The sequence below is a fragment of the Nicotiana tabacum genome, chromosome 4 (assembly GCF_000715075.1).
Source record: "Nicotiana tabacum cultivar K326 chromosome 4, ASM71507v2, whole genome shotgun sequence".
NCBI classification, from domain to species: Eukaryota; Viridiplantae; Streptophyta; class Magnoliopsida; order Solanales; family Solanaceae; genus Nicotiana; species Nicotiana tabacum.
Genome location: NC_134083.1, coordinates 140,646,814 through 140,667,207, shown reverse-complemented (window position 1 = coordinate 140,667,207; position 20,394 = coordinate 140,646,814). Strand labels below are relative to the sequence as shown.

The 20,394-nt window shown below is 39.9% G+C and overlaps 1 protein-coding gene across 3 annotated transcripts; it reads right to left on the bottom strand.

The window, feature by feature from the left end:
• Positions 1-16,532: 16,532 nt before the first annotated feature.
• On the bottom strand, positions 16,533-19,877 carry LOC107765173 (elongation factor 1-gamma 2-like). 3 transcript variants are annotated; one of them, XM_016583788.2, is made up of 8 exons: positions 19,742-19,877; positions 19,555-19,628; positions 18,424-18,573; positions 18,275-18,335; positions 18,135-18,187; positions 17,923-18,024; positions 17,337-17,835; positions 16,533-17,153 (listed from the first exon to the last, which is right to left on the bottom strand). In XM_016583788.2, the coding sequence occupies exons 2-8, from the start codon at positions 19,561-19,563 to the stop codon at positions 16,774-16,776; spliced, it is 1,254 nt and encodes a 417-aa protein (XP_016439274.1). In that variant the 5' UTR covers positions 19,564-19,628; positions 19,742-19,877; the 3' UTR covers positions 16,533-16,773.
• Between the last annotated feature and the right edge of the window lie 517 nt (positions 19,878-20,394).

Below are 20,394 nucleotides of genomic sequence, written 5' to 3'. Positions count from 1 at the left end.
GGGGTCTCTCATAGGGCTCTGTGGTGCACGACTAATAACCACGGGCTCAGTCAACCCTAGTGAAATTATCGGCCCCCGCGCCACATAAGTCCTTTTTGGCACATACAACTTTGGCACATTTAGCGTGGCTTTCCTCTGCTCAAATCTTTTGGGAGTGTTTAACATGAGTTGTTCTTTCCTTGGGGCCCTAGGAACATAGAGAATTGCATCCTTAGCAGGTGTTTCCCCTGTATTTGTTTCCACAACTTTTTCTGCAACTTGAGGAGTTAGAGTGATTTGTTTCTCATTTCTGGCTTGTTTCGCCGCTGCTTTAGGTCTTCCCAATGAATCGTCAATGGCGATGATAGCTTTCAAAGCTGGATAAAACTCTTTATCATCACAAATCATTCCAATGACCGGCCCGTTATTGTGAGCCGGTAATGGATTGCTAGTCACATTGGGGACTTCCTCGTCCTTCAGCACCACTCGTTTTTGTTCTATCAAATTCTCAACGACCCTCTTGAGAGTCCAACAATCCTCCATATCATGACCCTCTTCCCCCAAATGCTAGGCAAACCTGGTACCGGACCGGTATGATGGAGATTCCTGATTTTGCCGGTTTGGAGGCACAAGTTGCAATAGACCCATCTGGACTAATTTTGGAAATAGGCTAGAGTAGGACTCACCAATAGGGGTTAAGTCGTTTCTCCTAGGATGCTCACGGGAGCGTGTATTATGTTGGTAATTGTTTTGTGGGGGATGGGGGTTATATGGAGCTTGGTAAGGATGGTTATTTTTGGGAGGTGGAGCTCGGTTTTGGTTGTAGTGTTGTTGTGGCCGTGTATAAGGTTGGGCATTCATCACCGCATAGGGAAGCGGTGCCACGTCATATACTGCATCTTGATGGGGGTAGTAGTGTTGTGGTGTTCTGGAAGGCAGTTAAGAATGATCGCAGGATCGACGGGGGCCTCTCAAACCTGAAGCCATCATGGCTCCTTCTTCCCTCTTCTTTCGATTTGCTAAACCTCCCGAGCCGTTCTGGATGGCTTGGGAGGTGGCTCTCAAAGCAGATTGACTTATGATTCGGCCAGTTTTCAGGCCATTTTCCACCATTTCTCCGATTTTCATGGCCTCTGCAAAAGGTTTGCCCATGACAGACATCATGTTCTGAAAGTAATCGGCCTCTTAGGCCTGCAAGAAAACATTGACCATTTCTGTCTCATCCATAGGCAGTTTCACTCTGGCTGCTTACCCACGCCACTTGATAGCATATTCACGGAAGCTTTCCGCGGTTTTCTTCTTGAAATTGGTCAGAGAATTCCTATCTGGAGCTATATCAATATTGTATTGAAATTGCCTGACGAAATCTCGGGCCAAGTCATCTCATATATGCCAATGGGAGATGTCCTGTTCTATGTACCATTCTGACGCAATTCCCGTCAAGCTCTCCCCGAAATAGGTCATCAAAAGTTCTTCTTTTCCACCTGCACCTCTCAACTGATTGCAATATCTTTTCAAATGAGCGATCAGGTCTCCTGCCCGTCGTACTTTTCAAATTTTAGTGTTTTAAAGCCAACAGGCAAATGACATGAGGAAACATGCACAAATCGGAGTAGGAGACACTCTTTTGGCCACTCAGGCCTTGCATGTTCTTCAGACTTTGTTCGAGGTTTTTTATCTTCCGAACCATCACTTCTTGCTCGGGGTTTCTCATAGCTCTTTCCTGTTCCATAGGAGACTCAAACTGCGGGTGCTAAGGGTAAGAGTTTGGGGTAACATGAGCATTGTCTAGCTGAAATTGCGAGACTTGAAAAGTGAAAGCTGAAGGCTCGAAGCATGGCCTGGGAACTGTTGGCTGTGCCGTAGTAGAGACTGGTGGTGCGGTGAATAATGTAGAAGGTACCCCTGAAAACGGTGCCTGGGGGCGAACCTCAGAAGGCATACCGGTAAAATTGGTCGATATAGTGGGGTACCCAAACGGGATGAGTGAGTTAGTTACGGGGATGGGGACATTGGAGGTTCCACTCGTCCTGGGAAGCAGTTCAGGAAATCCGGGGATTATATGGGCGGTTCTTTTCCATTAGACCAAGCATCCCACATTTCTAATATGCGGACGCGCAGCCTCCTATTTTCTTCAGCGGCTGCGGACTCTGACTGTGGAATAGCCGATATCGGACTATCCTCAGGCTCAATAATTGGTAGATGACTTTCGGAGGCCATAGGAACACTGCCTTTAGATCTCGTGAAGTAAGGATGGGAAGCCAGATTACCACAAAACCAACCACCTAAACAGGACCTTTGATATTTGCACACACAACAACCTGGTCAGTTTGATATATTTAACAGATAAGGAATCGTATATTGGGAATGCAATGCACTTAAACAGTTAAATGTTTCTAAATGTCTTTGCAACGGCTGTATGTTTCATCCCGGCTTTACTATCTCTTTTCTCAAATTTCGAATCCTGATTTCTTTTTCCTTCCTTTATTACTGTTTTCGCTCTTTTATTTTTCACTCTTTTTTCTTTCTTGTTCACTTAATTTTCCTTCTTTTTATCTCTTTTTCTTTATTTTTCACTCAGATTGTCTATAGCTACGATCGAATCTGATGGGGATTGCCTACGTATCATGACGTTGCATGAATCAGATCATTACGTAGTTCAGGAAATAAATGCAGAATAAAAGAAAAGAAAATTTTGGTTTTTGTTTTTTTTCAATATTTCATTAAATAAAATCTTTTTGGGTTTTTCTATTACAAAGACTTTGGAAATACTGACGATTAAACATACATACTCAAAACGGAAAAAACAGACTCGAAAAGGTAAAATACAGACTCACAGCCAAAAAATAATAAATAAATAAAATTCAGGAATACATAAGAGCCTCCAATACTACTCTAGGGCCCCGTGGTACATTAGTCGGTCTCGACGTGGGCCTGCGTGCAATCTCTTCTTGAAGGTACTCTAAATCATCCATCACCTGACGGACAAAAGTCATCACAGAAGCAAAGAACAAGGACCTGGTCATATCTTCGCATTCATGGCATTTCATTGCGACGTAATCAGCAATTTATTTAATCCTCATTCTAATGACGCCCTTTTCTTGGAGCAAGCATCCAATTTGCTGAGACCGGGTCTCCAACACCTGCGTGGCTGTATGGTTTTGGTCTTGCAATTGCTGTATGTCTTCTTCCAATCGGGAAATCAATGTATAGCAATGCTCTCTTTCAGCTTTGAAATCCTTTGTCTGTTGGACCATTTTATTTTAGAGATTAGTCAGCTTTTCCCTTAAGATTGCAACCCCTCTATCATACTTTTGCTTTAAATGTGGAACACACCTTGCCCGTTCTTCTGCATTATTCGCCAATTTTGCTCGAGTTTTTGCAATTCATCCTCGGCCTTTGTCAAATCAAACCCATAATCATGAACTTTCCGCCTCATATTGCTTATGAGTCTTTCATCTTTTTCGCTTCTTACCGGGTTTTCAGCAACTATTTTCATTTTCTGAATCTGAGCTCGAAGGGCTTCATTTTCTCGGGCCAACCTTTTCTTTTCTCCATCCCTTGCAGCCTGAAAACTACTGTTAAATTTGAGGTTTTTATTTTGATCCTCTAGCTTGCTTATGGTGGTCCGGTATTCCTTCTCTTTAGCTAACCAAACCCACTGTTCTCGTGCTCCATCGGTGAATTGTTGGACATAGGGTCTTTTGGCGGGCTGTTCTGTCTCTTGATCGACTCGAACTCTCTTACCATACAAGGCTGTGTAGTTAGATTCTACTTCATCCGAGGAACAATCCCGTACTTGAGTCTGTGGCTCCAGAAACCTACATTGGTACCAAATCTAGCGAACCTTTTCTTCTGGGAATGCGACTTTTGGGCATAGTTCAATAACCTACAGACTCAAATCTTCATCATAAGGGACTGTTTGGTATCTTCCCAATTGGCGTAGGACCCGATGTTGAGCATATTGCTAAATACTCCGAAGTCCCATCAATAAAAGAAAGCACACTCCGGCAGACATGTAAATAACCTCGTTGACCGTGAGCCAACTGAAAGTCCACTCAATTCGGTTTGCGGTCAAAAAACCCAAATACGCGAACCAAGCCTCAGTACCCTCCGGTAACTCATGATCATTTACCCGGTTTCCGTATTCTTCAATGCAATCGAGTCCGGTCAAACTGTAGTTTATGTACCTCGGGCGATGGCAAAGATGTTCCATCAGCCACATTTGCAAAAGCACGTTGCAACCCTCAAAGAACTTTGTCCCAGCTCGACATGCGGTCAGAGCTTGATAGATTTCTACCAGAATCATCGCTATAAGAGTGCCGTTAGCCTTTTTGACCATAAAGTCGGCCATTCCTGCAAGTCCCAACTCTATATATCCGTCACTCCTTGGGCATATCAGAGTGCCTAAAAATGCAACTACGAAGGCTAAACCTCTGCGTGCTTCCCATTTGTTTTTACTTCCCTGATGACTCAAACTAGTGTCCGGAGCCTCAAATCCTCGGGGATCCCCATACCGGCTATATAAGAAGTGGAATGTGCAAAATCCTTTGGCCAAATTTTCATCTTTGACCTGCCGGCTAATGCTCAGAAGGTCCAAAAACTTATGAGGGGTGACAGGTCTTGGTGCTACTGGATATCGGTGCCTGAGATTCCCGTCAAGACCAACATAACCTGCCATGTCCTCTAGCAAAGGGGTCATCTCAAAATCAGAGAAGTGAAAAACATTGTGCGTTGCGTCGGGTCCCAAAACGGTATCAAAGCTTCAATTATATCAACCCTTGGTTTAATTTTCAGAAGCCCGGTAAGCCTACCTAAAGCCTTTGTCACATAACGCTTGCTGACCTCCCCCAGGTCATTCCATCACATGTGGAGTCCCAATGGAATCTCATCTACGACCGGAAAAAGGTACATTCTCAACGGTGCTCATTCTGCACACAAATTGAGGATAAAGATCAAAACTGACACATTTTCCAAAAATACAAAGTGGTTAATTTTAAAAATCCAAATTAGTAAATTTCGTAGCAAAATAGTTTTTTTTTTTTTTTTTTTTGCAAATACGACCCTTCAGCACTTGAGGAAAGCTTTTAGGGTTGTTTCTGCCAACTGAGGTTGGTTATAGGAGAAAAGACTGACTTGGGTTTACATTGTGGCTATTCTTGAAAAACAGCCTTCCGACGCTCCAGGAGAATGTTTTAAGGCTATTTTGACAAGAACGGCCCCGAGTGATGATCATGTTTCAAAAGGTTCTTATTTTGGTTAGTTTTGAAAAAATGTGGCCGGACCTGATAGGGGTTGCTTACGTATCTCACATCCGGTGAGAATCAGACCCGTGTAGTTTGGTAGGTTTTGGCGCAATAAGAAAACACGACTTATTTTGAAAATGACTTTTTTTTTTCAAAATTTTGGCAGAGTTTCAGTACTTTTCAAATACCTGAATTTTCAAAACCGGGTAAATTTTTTTCTCTCCTACCTTACTCTTTGTTTTTTCTTGGTTCCCTTTCCCTATTCTAGAGGCCGGTCAACATGCAAGCCGAAACAAATATATGTACAAGTAGCACATAAAATGCATCAGGATGGTTCTTTATATTGGGTACACCTGTCCTAGACGGACCCAACCCCTGTGTTGAGTCCCTTCAAAGTCAAATACACGTGATGCAAATAAACGTTCCTACTAGGGATCCGGCGTGAGGCTATGTTATTCTAGGTTTAGATCCTGGGTGTGTTGTTCTAGACCTGGCTTACCCGAGCAGACAACTCGAGCCGAGGGGGGCAGCGTACCGGAAATACAGAAGCTTCATCGGATTTGCAACTTATTCGATCCTCGTTCTAAAAATTAGGGGTATGACTCTAACAGAAAAGAAGCCACGCGAAGCGCACGCTTCCTGGAAGATTTAGAAGACTCAAAGAGAAGAGGGTTTCGTAACAGTTTATATACAGTTCAAGCAATATTAAAGCGGTAAAAAGCGGCATTTAGCACATTAGGTTCAAACACATAAAAATCAGATAATAAACAAAAGCCAAGTATAACAGCTATTCTAAGCTCGAATTCTGAACCCTGAACCAGAGATTCTGGGTTCTTGTTCCCAGCAGAGTCGCCAGAGCTGTCACACCTCCTTTTTTCCAAGGGGATAGGGGATAGGGAGTTTTTCCAATTTAAGTGACATTATTCGAAATGGGATTATTTATTTATTCAGAGTCGCCACTTGGAATAATTTATGGCGTCCCAAGTCACCGATTTATTTTAGACTTCCAAATCTAGGAAAATTGACTCTTATTTATGGTCTGCGAACACAGAAGATCGGGTAAGGAATTCTGTTAACCCGAGAGAAGGTGTGAGGCATTCCCGAGTTCCGTGGTTTTAGCACGGTCGCTTAACTATTAATAATTGGCCTATTTATCTGATTTAATACATGTTTTAAACCTATATGTGCATTTTTATTCCTTTTACTGCTTTTATTACATTACTGCATTTTAAACTTTTATGGAATTAATATGAGACGAGTTACGTTGTCATACACTCGTTGTTTATACACATCGCAAATCGCGTCACGTGAAATGCACCCGCAATCTACAATGTGTTTAATTTTATTTATTATCATTTGAAGTTGTGGTCGAGTAACGTGAAACGCACACTCAAATTGGGAATTACGTATCGTGACCATGCCACGGGAACCGTACCCACAATCACGATGATTTATTATTAATCGCGCCTAAAGCAAGCTACGAAGTTCGAATATTATTCAATTACTAATTTTGAGATTATTGTAAGGTCATGAGATATGTAATTATTTGTGGAAGAATTGAATTTATTATTTATAGAAAAGTGGGCTAGTTTAGAGAAAGATGGGCCAGCTATGTTATTTATTATTTTGGACCTGATGTGACTAAATCTTTTGGCCCAAAATCTTTTCTTCTCCAACAGCCCAAAAATCAATTTTCTTAGAAACAAATCGTGGCCCAAGCAAATTATCCAGCCCATTATCACATATTCTGTACATTTCTTAAACAAAACTAATGACACCACAATCTCATGAACAAAATTAGTAAACAAGCCAAATTATAGTGATTCAATACACTTTATCCGGTTAAATCAACTCAAAACAAAACTTTGTAACTCTAAAATTAACATCATGGTCCAATAAACATATGAACAAGGAAACAATCAGATTCAAATGATCCAAATATCAATAGAGTGAACTACTACTTCATGCTACCCAATAATCACATCAATTGACAAAAAGGTAAATGGACAATTATAATCAGTGAAGAAAGGGAAATAACGAACCTTTGATATAAATTAACAGAGTTGAAATTACAAGAGCGCTAAACAATTCGACGAGTGTTGACTGGAGCTTTCACCGGCCACAAAACCTTGAACAAAAAATCGCGACTTGCAACCCCGATCGACCTTGCAAAACCGGTAATTTAGTGGCTTGTTTTTGCTGGGTTTAAAGCTATTGTTTTTGGGGGGAGGGGGTGATTTTGCTGAATTTTTCGAAAGAAAGACGAAGAAAGAATGATACGAGTAAAAATTTCCTTATCCTAGAAGAAGAAAATAAATTCCTCTCAATTCCTTCCTCCCTATTTTTTTCTCTCTCCCTCTCTTTTCTCCTCACATTACTCTTATATTTATAGATAAAATTTCGAATTTTTTTTAGATTTGTTTTATTTTTATTTTTATTTTTATTATTTTATTATTTTTTTAATTAAAAAGAATTCCCACTTCTCATTTTTTTTAAAAAAATAAAAAGTAATTCTCCACTTTCCTTTACTTTTATTTTTTAATTTCTTACTTTTTTTTTACTTTTATTATATTTAAATTCCCACTTTTATACTTTTCTTTTTTTATTTCCCACTTATTTTACTTTTCTTTCTTTTTTTTTTAATTTTCATTTAATTTTACATATTTTTTTAAATTTTCAGCTACCCTTACTTTTATTTTTTAATTTCAACTTTATTTTACTTTTCATTTTTTAAATTTTCACATTCTTTTATTTTTATTTTTTTTTTAATTTTCCACTTTCTTTTACTTTTTTATTAAATAATTTTCACCTACTTTTACTTTTACTTTTTAATTTTATATTTCTACTTTTCCTATTTTTTAATTCCCATCCGAAATTTGTTTTAAAAAAAATAATTTTTATTTATTTTTGTTTTTTTAATTCAGTTTATTTAAAAATAAAAATAAAAATAATACTAATAGTAATAATTTCCCTTTTAAATTATTAATAATTTTTACCCTATATAAAAAATATATATAACAAAGCTAAAATAAATATTTATTAAATTTCTGAAAATATTTACATAGTAGAAGGTGATAAAAATTTAAATATAGTCAAAAATTAAGTGCTCAGAGGCTTAAGAACGCCGGAGCCACTTATCAAAGGCTTGTGAATAAAATGTTTGAAAAACAAATAGGGAAAACCATGGAAGTTTACAAAGATAATGTGCTGGTTAAGTCTTTGAATCCAGGGAATCGTCTAAAACACCTGCAAGAAACCTTTGACGTCCTAAGGAAGCACAACATGAAGCATAACCCAGAAAAGTTTGCATTCAGAGTCATCTACGGTAAATTCTTAGGGTTCCTGGTGTCGCAAAAGAGGATGAAGTCAATGGAGATAAAACTAAGGCCATCGAGGACATCCCCGACCAGCTATCAAATGTGAAAGGGGTTCAAAGGTTGAAAGGAAGACTGACCGCTTTAAGTAGATTCATTTTCTAGTCTTCAGAAAAATGTCATCACTTTCATTTATGAAAAAGAAGAACAACTTCGAATGGATTCTAGAGTGCCAGCAAGCTCTGAAAGATTTGAAAAGGTATTTATCGAGCCCTCTATTATTATCAAAATCGGAGGAAGGCGAGCAGGTAATGTCTCTCTTCTTAATCTTGTCACCTTTCTTATTATTTTTTCAGCTCTGTTAATGCAGATTTTAATAACATGACATGCTTGCGGACTTCATGCCCAGATCTTAAAATGCCGTCAGACCTCGAAATAATGAATCAAGAAGCAGAATGTGTTGAAGAATTGGAACACTAGGCCTAAGCCAAGATCCAAATGAAATCGAAAAAAGTCAAATTTCTCTCTCTTTGGATCATTGTTGAAGCCGAGATTGAGTATAAAGATTGGGTCAAGAACCGATTTAGAGGTAAGTGTCGTTTTAGCCTATGAAGATGAAGGTACACAATCTCCTATCTATTATGTTTGTAAAATTTTGACGGGAGCGGAAACTCGCTACCCACATCTGGAAAACTAGGCCTTAGCTCTCGTAGTCGCCGCTCGGAAGCTTAGGCCTTATTTTCATTGTCATCTGATAGCCATGGTGACAACCTTTACCCTGTAGAATATCCTTCACAAACCTGAACTTTTAGGTAGACTGGCCAAATGGGCTGTCGAAATGAGTGAATTTGACGTAGAGTATAAACCTAGAACTACGATTAAGTCACAAGTTTTGGCCGACTTTGTGGCTGATTTCAGTCCAGGATTGCTGCCTTTGGCCACCAAAGAAGCAGTGATGGTGTCAGAATCGACATCAGGAGTCTGGACCTTGTTCACGTATGGAGCTTCCAATGTGAAAGGGTTCAGGCTCGGTGTAGTACTAATCACACCTTCAGGAGAAACCCTAAGGCAGGCTATAAGAATCCCTTGAATGAAGCTGAGTATGAGGCTTTGATTGCAGGATTCGAGCTGGCCCGTGGGACTGAACTCCGAGGTCATAGAAATCAAATGTGATTTTCAACTGGTAGTAAATCAGGTCTACGGGATCTTCGACGCCAAAGAGGAACACATGCAACAATATGTAGTGGAAGTCCAGGCTCTGCTTGCACGGTTCAGGGAATGGTCAATTACCCACATCCTGAGGGAAGAAAACATGGAAGCAGATGCACTAGCCAATCTGGGCACATCCACGGAAATGAAGAGATCAGACTCTGGTAAGGTCGTGCAGCTTATGAATTTGGTATTGGATGTGGACAGTTATTATTAAGTAAACGCGACCAATCTGGTCTGGGACTGGAGGAATGAGATCATTGACTATCTCGAGCATGTAAAACTGCCCGAAGATCCCAAGGCATTCCGGGCGCTGCGCACTAGAGCAGCCTGATACTGCTCAGGGGGAGGTCAATTGTATAGAAAATCTTTTCAAGGCCCGTTGGCCCGATGTCTAGGAGCCTCCGAAGCTAATTACGTCATGAGAGAAGTTTACAAAAGAATTTGTGGAAATCACTTGGGTGCGGACTCCTTGGTATTAAAGCTAATTAGGACAGGGTGTTACTGGCTCCAGATGGAACAAGATGCTAAGGCTTATGTTTAGAAATGCGATAAGTGTTAACGCCACACACCGTTGGTGCATCAATCGGCAGAGCTATTACACTCGGTTTTGTCGCCTTGTCCAGACATGAAATGGGGGATGGACATAGTCGGTCCGCTGCAACCGGCTCCCGGTAAGGTAAGATTTCTTTTAATTTTAACTGACTACTTTTCTTAGTGGGTTGAAGCAGGTCCTTACCAAGAAATCAACGTGTGCAAAGTGGTCGATTTCCTATGGGATAATATAATTTGCAGGTTCGGAATACCAAAAGAGATAGTCTGCGACAACGGACCACAATTTATAGCTAGGCGCGAGGATCGCAAAATTCTTTAAAGAATTGAAAATCAAAAGAATCACATCGTCCCCATACCATCCGCTCACAAATGGCCAAACTGAATCGACAAACAAAATGATTATTGAGAATCTCAAAAAGAGATTGGAAGCAGCCAAAGGTAAATGGCCCGAAGGGCTACCGGGAGTGCTATGGGCATACCGAACAATGGCCGAATCAAGCATGGGGGAGACACCTTTCTCTTTCGTAAACGGAGCAGATGCCATGATTCCGGTAGAAGTAGGAGAACCTACCATGAGATACTTGCAGGCAGACGAAGAAGCAAACAACGAAGCAATGTTGATCAGATGGACCTGCTCGACGAACGTAGGGACTTAGCGCATATAAGAATGGTGGACCACAAACAAAGAATGGAGAGATACTACAATCAAAGGTCCAATCTTTGATATTTCAAGGTACGAGATTTGGTTTTAAGGAAATTAACTCAAAACACCAAGGAGCTCAATGCAGGAAATCTAGGTCCGAGGGGGAAAGGCCCCTACCAGGTTTCAGCTGTCATCGGGAAAGGATCATACGAATTGGAAAATCAAGACGGAGTAAAATTGCCAAGCAACTGGAATGTGGCACACCTCAAAATATACTATTGCTTATGAGCACCGCCTATACTGAAAGTATGTACTGCACTCTTTTTCTCTTCATCCAGATGTTGTCCTAATTGGGTTTTTCTGGCAAGGTTTTTAACTAGGCAGCAACGGAAAGCATACTACGGAGAAAACACCATCAACACAAATAAGACCTTTAAATGATAAGTCACGAAAGCAATAAGACACTACGGGACGATTATATAGTCTTTTGCTCGATAGCAATGTTCCTACCGGGAAATAAAGCTTGCTATCGGGCCAAAGGTTACCCGACAGTTCACGAGTGTAAGTCACTAGGGGGTGGTTACGTAATCTTTGGCTCTATAGAAAAGTTCCTAATATGAAGTGAAGCTTGCTATCGAACCAAAGATTATCCAACCATTCATTAATGGGATTTTCAAAGGAGCAAGACTTCCAGTGCTCATATTCACATTCTTTGCATTCGAACACTGGAGGTGGAGTGATATGAGAATATGGCAACATGATTGCCACATAAATCAGAACTATGAAATCCCGAAACAATGATGTATCATCGGGACCGGGGACTGCACGGCCAACCCTGCTGAAACAAGTTGTACAAATTAGACACAAGTAATGGCAATTTTTTTAAAGGACGATGAATGCTTATGTTTTTATTTTCACCACAACAAATGCTTATGTACTTTTGAAAGTGAAATGAATAAATTAAAGTCCTTTCATTTCCACCTCGTTTCTTGTCCAAACGATGAATTAAATTTATTATTTGAAAGTTAATCAAGTATTTCAAATGTAAGTGCCGGAATGAACAGTAAACAACCTATTCAATAGCACCGTAAATATAAGAGGGACCTCTCTTATGAAACCCTCATAGTAAAGGATTTTTTTCGGAAGAACTTATGCCCGGGACGCAAACGCTATCGGGAAAAAATACACCTGAAGCCTTGTATAATTAGATGAAAAAATAAACTTTGCATAATGCTTAAACAAAAAGCACTTTCATATATAACAAATGTGCCAAGCATAACAAGTACAAGTAATAGAAAAGAAAATAACAAAGGAAAAAAGAAAGAAAAAAACTAAACTACTGCGTCTTCAGAACTTGGGGAAAGAGAAGCATATGCGCCCCCAGGAGAAGTAGGTGGATATGTCGCCGGCTCGAGACCTTGACCTTCATCGTCATACCCTTCAAGTTCCTCCTCAGTTACCGAGAATGTAAAACCATAACCAGAAGAGTCAATTGCATCAGGTTGGACCGGAAGGCCCCTCCTGACAGTTGACTCTAGCTCACGGGCCTTGGCGATCTCGGCATCAAAATCAATGACACCCGCTTTGGCCTCTTCCAAGATGTTTCTCCTCATGCTATACATTGAATATATTTTTTCAACAATGAGAGAATCTGCTCGGCGCTGAAGTTCCACCTTAAGCTGGTCAACCTGGACCGAAAGGTTATTTCGCTCGGATTTAGAGGCCTGAAGGCTGACGTCAAGGTTTCGGTTAGTAGAGTTAAAAACATTATTGTGCTCCGCACCCTCTTATACTTCTCTTCCATCCATGCATGCTTCTCCTTAGCAGCAACAACCTCCTCAGGTTTGGAGTTCAAAGCTGCCTCCAAATTATTTACTCTTTCAGTAGAGGCAGCCTCGCGCTCGACAGCAGTGTGCACAACACTTTGGACCTCGGACCACTTTGCCTTGGCCTCTTGAAATTGCACCCTTAACAGAGCGGCCTCTTGGATAAGGGTCATCACCTCTTGTTCATTCTGCTATAACCGAGCCTCCAACTCGGCGGCTTCAGCAGCCCGTGCTTCCAGTATCGGGAGGCGGGCAGTAATTTTCTCCCGCTCGGCCAACAGTTGATCCGGTTCGTACGTGAATTTTTCTTTATCAAGGATCAACTTCTGAAGGCCCTCAGAAGCAAGAAAGTTAGCCTGTAAAGCAAAGGTTCTAATCAGAAATCCTGCCATGGCGAAGTTAGAAGAAAACATTAAGGAAACAAAATGATATACTGTTGCCGCATTGTGGAAACCGATAGGGAAACACTCCTCCTCCTTCTCTGGGAATCTACAGAAGGGGGTGAATAGTTATGCCCCAAATTCCCATGAACTAGGGAATGGAGATGAGGGACATCCTCCTCTCGGGTATCTGCAGCCCAGGGAGATGATGTAGCAGTTGCTGGTGGAGAAGGCATAGCTTGCGAAGAAGGAGATGAAGCTGATGGCGTTGTGGGTGAGAAGCGACTACGGAAAAAGCAGTGCTGGTTATTGGTTGCTCATCAATCGAAGACAGAAGAGGCCCGGTACTCAGCCTCACAGTTTCGGGAGCATAGACTGGGGCTCGGACACGAGAGTTGGCATCCTCCACCATATCATACTCTCTCCAGAGCACTTGGACGTCATCATCGATTGGTGTTATTAGCTTAGCAAATTGAGCATTTTGTTGAGCTGATGAAGGTCGTCGTCTCCTCTGTAGGAAAGCCCCTTTATCACTTGCTTTCCCATCATCATCGATCACCATAGTGGCTGCAGCAGGCTCGGACGTGGCTCTCTTCACCTTTTTATTTTTACCCTCTGTCGTAGAGGAACGTTGCTTTTTTGTTGCTTATTCTCCGGTCGGGGACTCCAAGAAGAAGCACCGGCACCAGAAGCAAGTCCGACGACACCCGTTCGAATGAAGGACTCCTGCAACAACCGTATCGCGTCTGCAGGATCAGCCAAAACGTCCTCCCCGGGGACGGTAACAGAGCCCTGCTGAAGACCTGAATTCGGCAAAAGGAAAAGTTAGCGAGTTTTCTTCTATGTGAGATAAATAACAAGATAAACTCAATAATAAACTTACCATGATATTTGGCTTTCCACTCATATTTAAGGGCCAATTATTTCCACCGGTGGGTCTCAAGTGTGGCATAACCAAAATCTTCTGGACCCACTAATCCAAGCCCTCAACCCTAGGTGGTGTCCACCGAGTTGCTGAAATAGTAAAAAGAGAAGGATCAGTAACAACATGAAGCGATATTTAATCAAAGAAAAGACAGACGTTAAACTTATGTGTACGGCTCCATGATTCAGGAAAGGATGAAGTTGTGGCCGGGATGATATCCTTGGTGGCAACTACAACGAACCGCTACATCCATCCACGGTCGTTGTCATCATCCATACTGGTGAGCAAAGCATGGTGACCACGTTTGCTGAAGTTTAACATTCCCTCACGGAAAATCTTGGGGGAATAAAGGTTTATCAGTCGAGCTAGGGAGAGCTCTTTCCCCGTCTCGTGGCATAGCCGCCGAAGACAAGCTACTGTCCGCCACACCGAAGGGCTCATCTGTGCCAAACAGACTTAGTAACGGAAGCAAAACTCCAAGATTACGGAGCCAATCCCCCCGCTCAATGAGAACGGGCCCATAGTGAAGGGATGTGTGTAAACGTATATAAAACCCTTCTTGGGAAAGTTACTCACTCCGCCAAATCAGAAGTAATGATGTTCAAATCATGGCAACCATAGCCTTCCTTCATAGCAAAAATGCTAGAAGGACGGATGGAAGAAGGGTACACCCCAACAGACCATGAACGGGAGTTAGCAGAAGGAAATTTCTCCTCAAGATCCTTAGTTGTACTAAGCTTTCTGGGGATAATGGTGCTCACCGTAGGAGGTGCAGCATCATCAGTGCTTTCCTTGTTCTTTGAAGAGCTGGAGTTTTTGGAAGAAGAGGCTATAGTTAGCAGAAGGAAGTAAGGGTTTTTCTGAAGAAGAAGGTTAAAGACAGTTGAAAGCAAGAAAGAGTTGAGAAAAGTTGAGAGAGTTCGAAAAATTGTGAAGTGTAAAAGAAGAAGATTGAAGCATATAAGTAAAGGGATAGGTGGCTAAAATCATCATGATTACCTCAAGAACCGGCGGAAGTATTGCTAAATCGTGGAGTGGCGCATGTTCGGGGTATTAAATGCGGAGACACGTGCGTCTAATCAAGTGTTGGAAACTTTTCAGAGGAGATCAAAAAAATTTTCGCCAAGAAAAGTATCTTCACCAACTTCCTGATGACACAAGGATGTGTCAGCGGAAAGCAAGGGGACTATATGTATAGGGCAAAATATGTTCATATTAAATACTTGCATAATAGAGCGACACGTGGAACCAGAGATAGGTGGAAAGCGAGACAAGAGGAAATCAAGTCCAGGGGCAGCAATCACGGTAACACCCAAAGGCCGGGAATGTTGCTCATGAATGCATGCCACCCGACAGCATTCAATGAAGAATATTCTGTAATATTAAATACATAGTCCGTTATAGAGAATATGACATTCATAGCCTACCGTTACACATTCTTCAATGGCCCTCATAATTGTCATTTAAGAGGGGCTTGATCCTAAGACCTTGTTCCCTAGGTGCAACTATAAAATAGTGAGTTGAACAGCCATTGCATGGCAGAATTTTCTAACAAACTTATGCTATACACTATTCAAAAGCTCAATAGCATTTTATTTCTTGCTTATCAATATTGCTATTAGTGCCTCTGGAAGCTCTGCTCCCGGAACCAAGCTATATGCCGTCTTATCTCGATTTCAATGCGAAGTCTTGCATTCTTATTTAATTTCTTTATCATTTTGGGATCAAATTAATTCGTGTGTCTATAAACCACGTATAAATTCAACTGTACCGTTTTACAGGTAAACAATTAGGCAGGACATGACACAGTTGGAGCTTACTGAAAACATGTCCCTTGATAGGAGGATATGGAAGTCGAGAATTAGGAGGAACGATTAGCAGGCAGCCGTGCGTTTTATTTTCTTTCTCAAATTGGTAACAATAGTGTTTGCATGGTATCTCTTTATTCTTGGATTGCTGATTCTTTTCAGCTTGTCTTTATTCGAGGGTCTATCAGGAACAACCTCTCTATCCTCCCATCATAGGGATAAAGTCTACGTACACACTACACTACCCAAACCTCACTTGTAGAAACTTATGGATTTGGTGTTGTTTTTTCGGAACCGAGAAATACACAAAGGGCAGATTGAAAAAGGAAAAAAAGAGAGAAATACACAGGACAAATGGCGTACACTGAACTAAAGTCTTGAGCTGAACCAAAACATCTTATATCTTCAGAAGAGTATTTTAATGCTTAATGATTAAAGCTTATACTGCAAATAAAAATATCCGTCACTCAGAAACAGCAGCAATTAGAATGCATCCGGTGCTTTTTGTATGCTAATGTTTGTTGGAAAATATACATTCTATCAATTTATATCCATCCAACTCTCCTTCAACCCCATTTCTATAACTCAAAAATGTTTCAACTAACATCAAGCAAAATTCAAATGCAACTTGGAAAGGACAATTTACCTGGATCACATCACTGCCACAACTGCTTTACTTGGAAAAGGATAACATAATTCAACCACAAATGTATCCTAGTTCACTATGTCAAAATTGATAATTTTAGAAAACACACTACAGAGATAACAATTTCTCTAAGGAAGACAAGATAGTTTTTAAAACAAGAATCTAAGTAAATTTGGGAGGACAAAACCAAGGTAAACTACAACCTCAGGCAAAAGGAAACATTGCCAAATGCAATACAATGTTTACTTAAAGCACTTAGCATCCAACAGAGCCTCTCCCTCAAAGGGCTCGTAATCCTCAATCATTTGGTTGACACGCTCCTTCTGTGATTCATCGTTGATGTCTACTTCCTTCCATTCATAGAGCTCCATGTCATAGCATTCATCCATAACAAACTTGGGAATTTCTTTTCCACGGAAAAGCCACAAGCCCTTCACCTTATATGGGGCCTCAGAACCAATTACCAACATCTTACCAAAAGCGTACTTGCGTGCCAGATCCATTCTCTGCAGAAAACCACCAACCTTGTTCAACGTTACAAAGGAAACTGTGTTCTCATCCTGGTACTTGTAATCACAGAACCAGAGAGAATATCCTTCGGGATCATACATGTCCCAGAAACCTGCAAAACAAGAACAGTATGGGGTAAGGTTCTCACGAGGAACTAGTTCAAGTATCTTCCTACGGAAGTAGACAATTCTCTCTTCTATACATTTCCTGTGATGACTATTGATTCTCTTTAGATCTAGTTTGTAAAACTTATCATAGAAAGATAGGTAACAAAACAGAAAAAACTAAAATATACCTTTAATGGCAACCTCGCGGAAGTTGGTCTTGGTGTTGGAGTAAAGCCTCTTCCACTCATCCAGAATCATCTTACTTGGAGGCAATAGATCAAGAGGATTCTTTGCCTTAGGCTTGGGTGCTTCTTCCTCCTCTTCAAACTTAGGTTCTTCCTTCGTAACCTCTTTCTTTGGCTCCTCCTTTGCTTTGGGTTTTGCAGGTTCCTTAGCCGGTGCAGGCTTCTTGGATGGGGGAGCTGGGATAGATTCAGCTTGTTTCACCTCACCCAAAATCTTGCAGAAATTTGGCTGATTAACCACAGTCCAGAAGTATCTCTCTACATGTGGGAATTCCTTGGTAAAGCTCTTAGTCATTATATACCTAAAACCATGGCTCAAGTTGCAGGCCATTATAATGTCGGCCAATGTGATTGAATGTCCAACCAAGTAAGTGTTAGATGCAAGATGGATGTTTAAAGCACCAAGGGCTCTCTTCAATGCAGCTACTGCAGCTTCCTCGGCCTGTTTGCAGAACAAGAAGAATTTCAGTTGAGTTACTTTTTCCTACTATTTCAGAAAAAAATTAAAAATGCATGGTACGAGACATACTGGAGGAATGAATACACGATAACCGAGACGTGGGTACAACCATTGCCCAATGTTTGCATCAATCTCAGTGGCAGAAAAATCATTCCATTGCTCGATTTGAGCCTGTCAAGGAAAAAGAGAAAATAAACATATAGAGTAAGAATTTCACAAATGAAAAATGTAACTGATAAATGAATAACACTAAGAAATCAAATCCAACTTGAATTACTTACATATTCGATCAACGAAGAGCCAAAGAGAGGATTGTCGGGCTTCAATTTAGTTACTGCATGAATTAAAGGAGGTCAATGTCAGATTTAATTTCTGTTGTATGATCATAAGTCAAATAAAAGAAAATAAGAAATAGCCTCACCATAGCGTGCAATAGCATTGCTCTCGAAAACAGGTCCATCAGGTGTTTCAAGCACAGGAACCTATAGGTCAAAAACGCACACCAAGATTAGCAAAACCGTGCTCAAGTAAATGAAAGAATTTATACAGTTCTGTAGAATAATAACATACCTTTCCAATTGGATTCATCTTGATAAACTCAGGTGTCTTGTTTGATACACCCATCTCGAAATTCTTTGCAAGTTCAACCTTTATGCCTGTGTACTCAGCAGCAATGAGTGCCTTTATGGCATTTTTGTTGTTACTTCCAGAATGCAAAACCTGCAACATATAAAATACAGACAATTTAAATGCTAATATATCATCAAGAAATTACCTACCCAAGAGAAACAGAATAATATTTAGCATATTATGCACACTTATTCTTTAAAGAGTTTTGCTACTGCCAAAGTAGCTTAAGGAAAATCTTCTAGCCTTCATGCAAACTGTCCCATTTATATAAATTGGAGCACAATTTTAAACGTAATTAACATGTTTGGAAAATGGCTAACTTAAAACCTCAATTCTCTGTAGGCAATTCAATAGATATTCATCCTCTAATGGTTTTACCATCCAACAGATTCAACAATATATTATCAACTAAACACCTCAAAATTCTTCTTCATCTTTTTTCTGGAGATGGTAACATAAATAATCTTATGCAACCTTGTTTATATAAAAAAAATGTAATTTAAATTCCATTTGAGTCTGGCCTTAAGAAACTCTACAATTAAAACCTGGTCTTCGTTGTATAGTGTCTTTCTTAAATGGGAAGTAGATGCTTATAGGACAGTGCAATTAACGCCGAAATCTCTCTCTAAACAGAAAAAAGATTCAGCATTCTCCAGGGGACTTCACACTTGACCCAATTTGGCTCTACTTAATTGAGTGATTGCAAAACCATTTTTGAAGAAGACAAAAACAAAAACCATTAATTGATAAGCATCGTCAAAATGAAAATTCAGCAACATAATTAACCTCAACTTGGATCTTGCAACTCATACAGTCATAGTAGTAATAACTCAATATTTAAGAGATATAGATAAAATAATTACACATACGCAGATGAAGAACTTATCAAAATAAAGTGCAATAATAATTCAAAAATACTACAAAACCCACAACCAAAATGTACAAAAAAAATACTAACACATCAAAAGAGCAGCAATAAATTTGAAATCGTTGATTATAAATTCATCAAAAATTAAAATCAAGATCTATATTTTATATCAAAAGGAGTAAATCAAGATCTAAGAAACATACCAGAGCCATGGCTGCACAGTTGGAACTTGCTCGCACCCCTTTACGCCAAAACAAGAAATATTAAGCAATGGGCACTGAAAAAAGGGGGGAAATAATCTTTGATTCATTCATAAATGGGAAACAACATTTTGCTAAGGAAGTGACAGAAATTGAAAAAACAGATCAAAGGGAAAGGTGAAAGCCTTACCAAGTTTGTAACGGCGATAAGCTCTGAGCAGAGAAGAGAGGCAAAAAGTGAGAGCCTCTTCAGTAGATGCGAGAAAAGAGGTTTAGGGTTTGGTAGTGGGGTGTCTATATATGTGGTGGGGTGGGTATATAGATCTGGAGGAGAATATGCTTTTGGTTGTAATAAATAATAATGTAGTAATTATTTAAGTAAATAAATAATTTTTAATGTATTTATTATGAAAGAATAAAATTAAGTCTTTCATTTTTATTTAAATAAAATATAAAAATAAAATTAAGAAGTACTTTATTCTTTCAGGATGATTTAAATATATTACAACATCATTAAATAAGTATAACAAAATTCAACCCAAAAACTAATGCTGTAAATTATAAATCTACCATAAAAAATAAGAAGAAAATCTTTATGAGAGTTTTCAAGAATTGCGATTTAAAATGACGTAAATACTATGCTAAAGTAAGTAGAATTATTTTGGTATATAAATAAGATAAAGTTAGCCATCAATATCTTGAAAGTCATCTATGAATACAACAACAACCCAGTAAAATCTCACTAATGGAGTCTGGGGAGGTTAGTGTGTACGCAGACCTTACCCCTACCCCAAAGGAGTAGAGAGGCTGTTTTCGAAAGACCCCCGGCTCAAGAAAACAAAA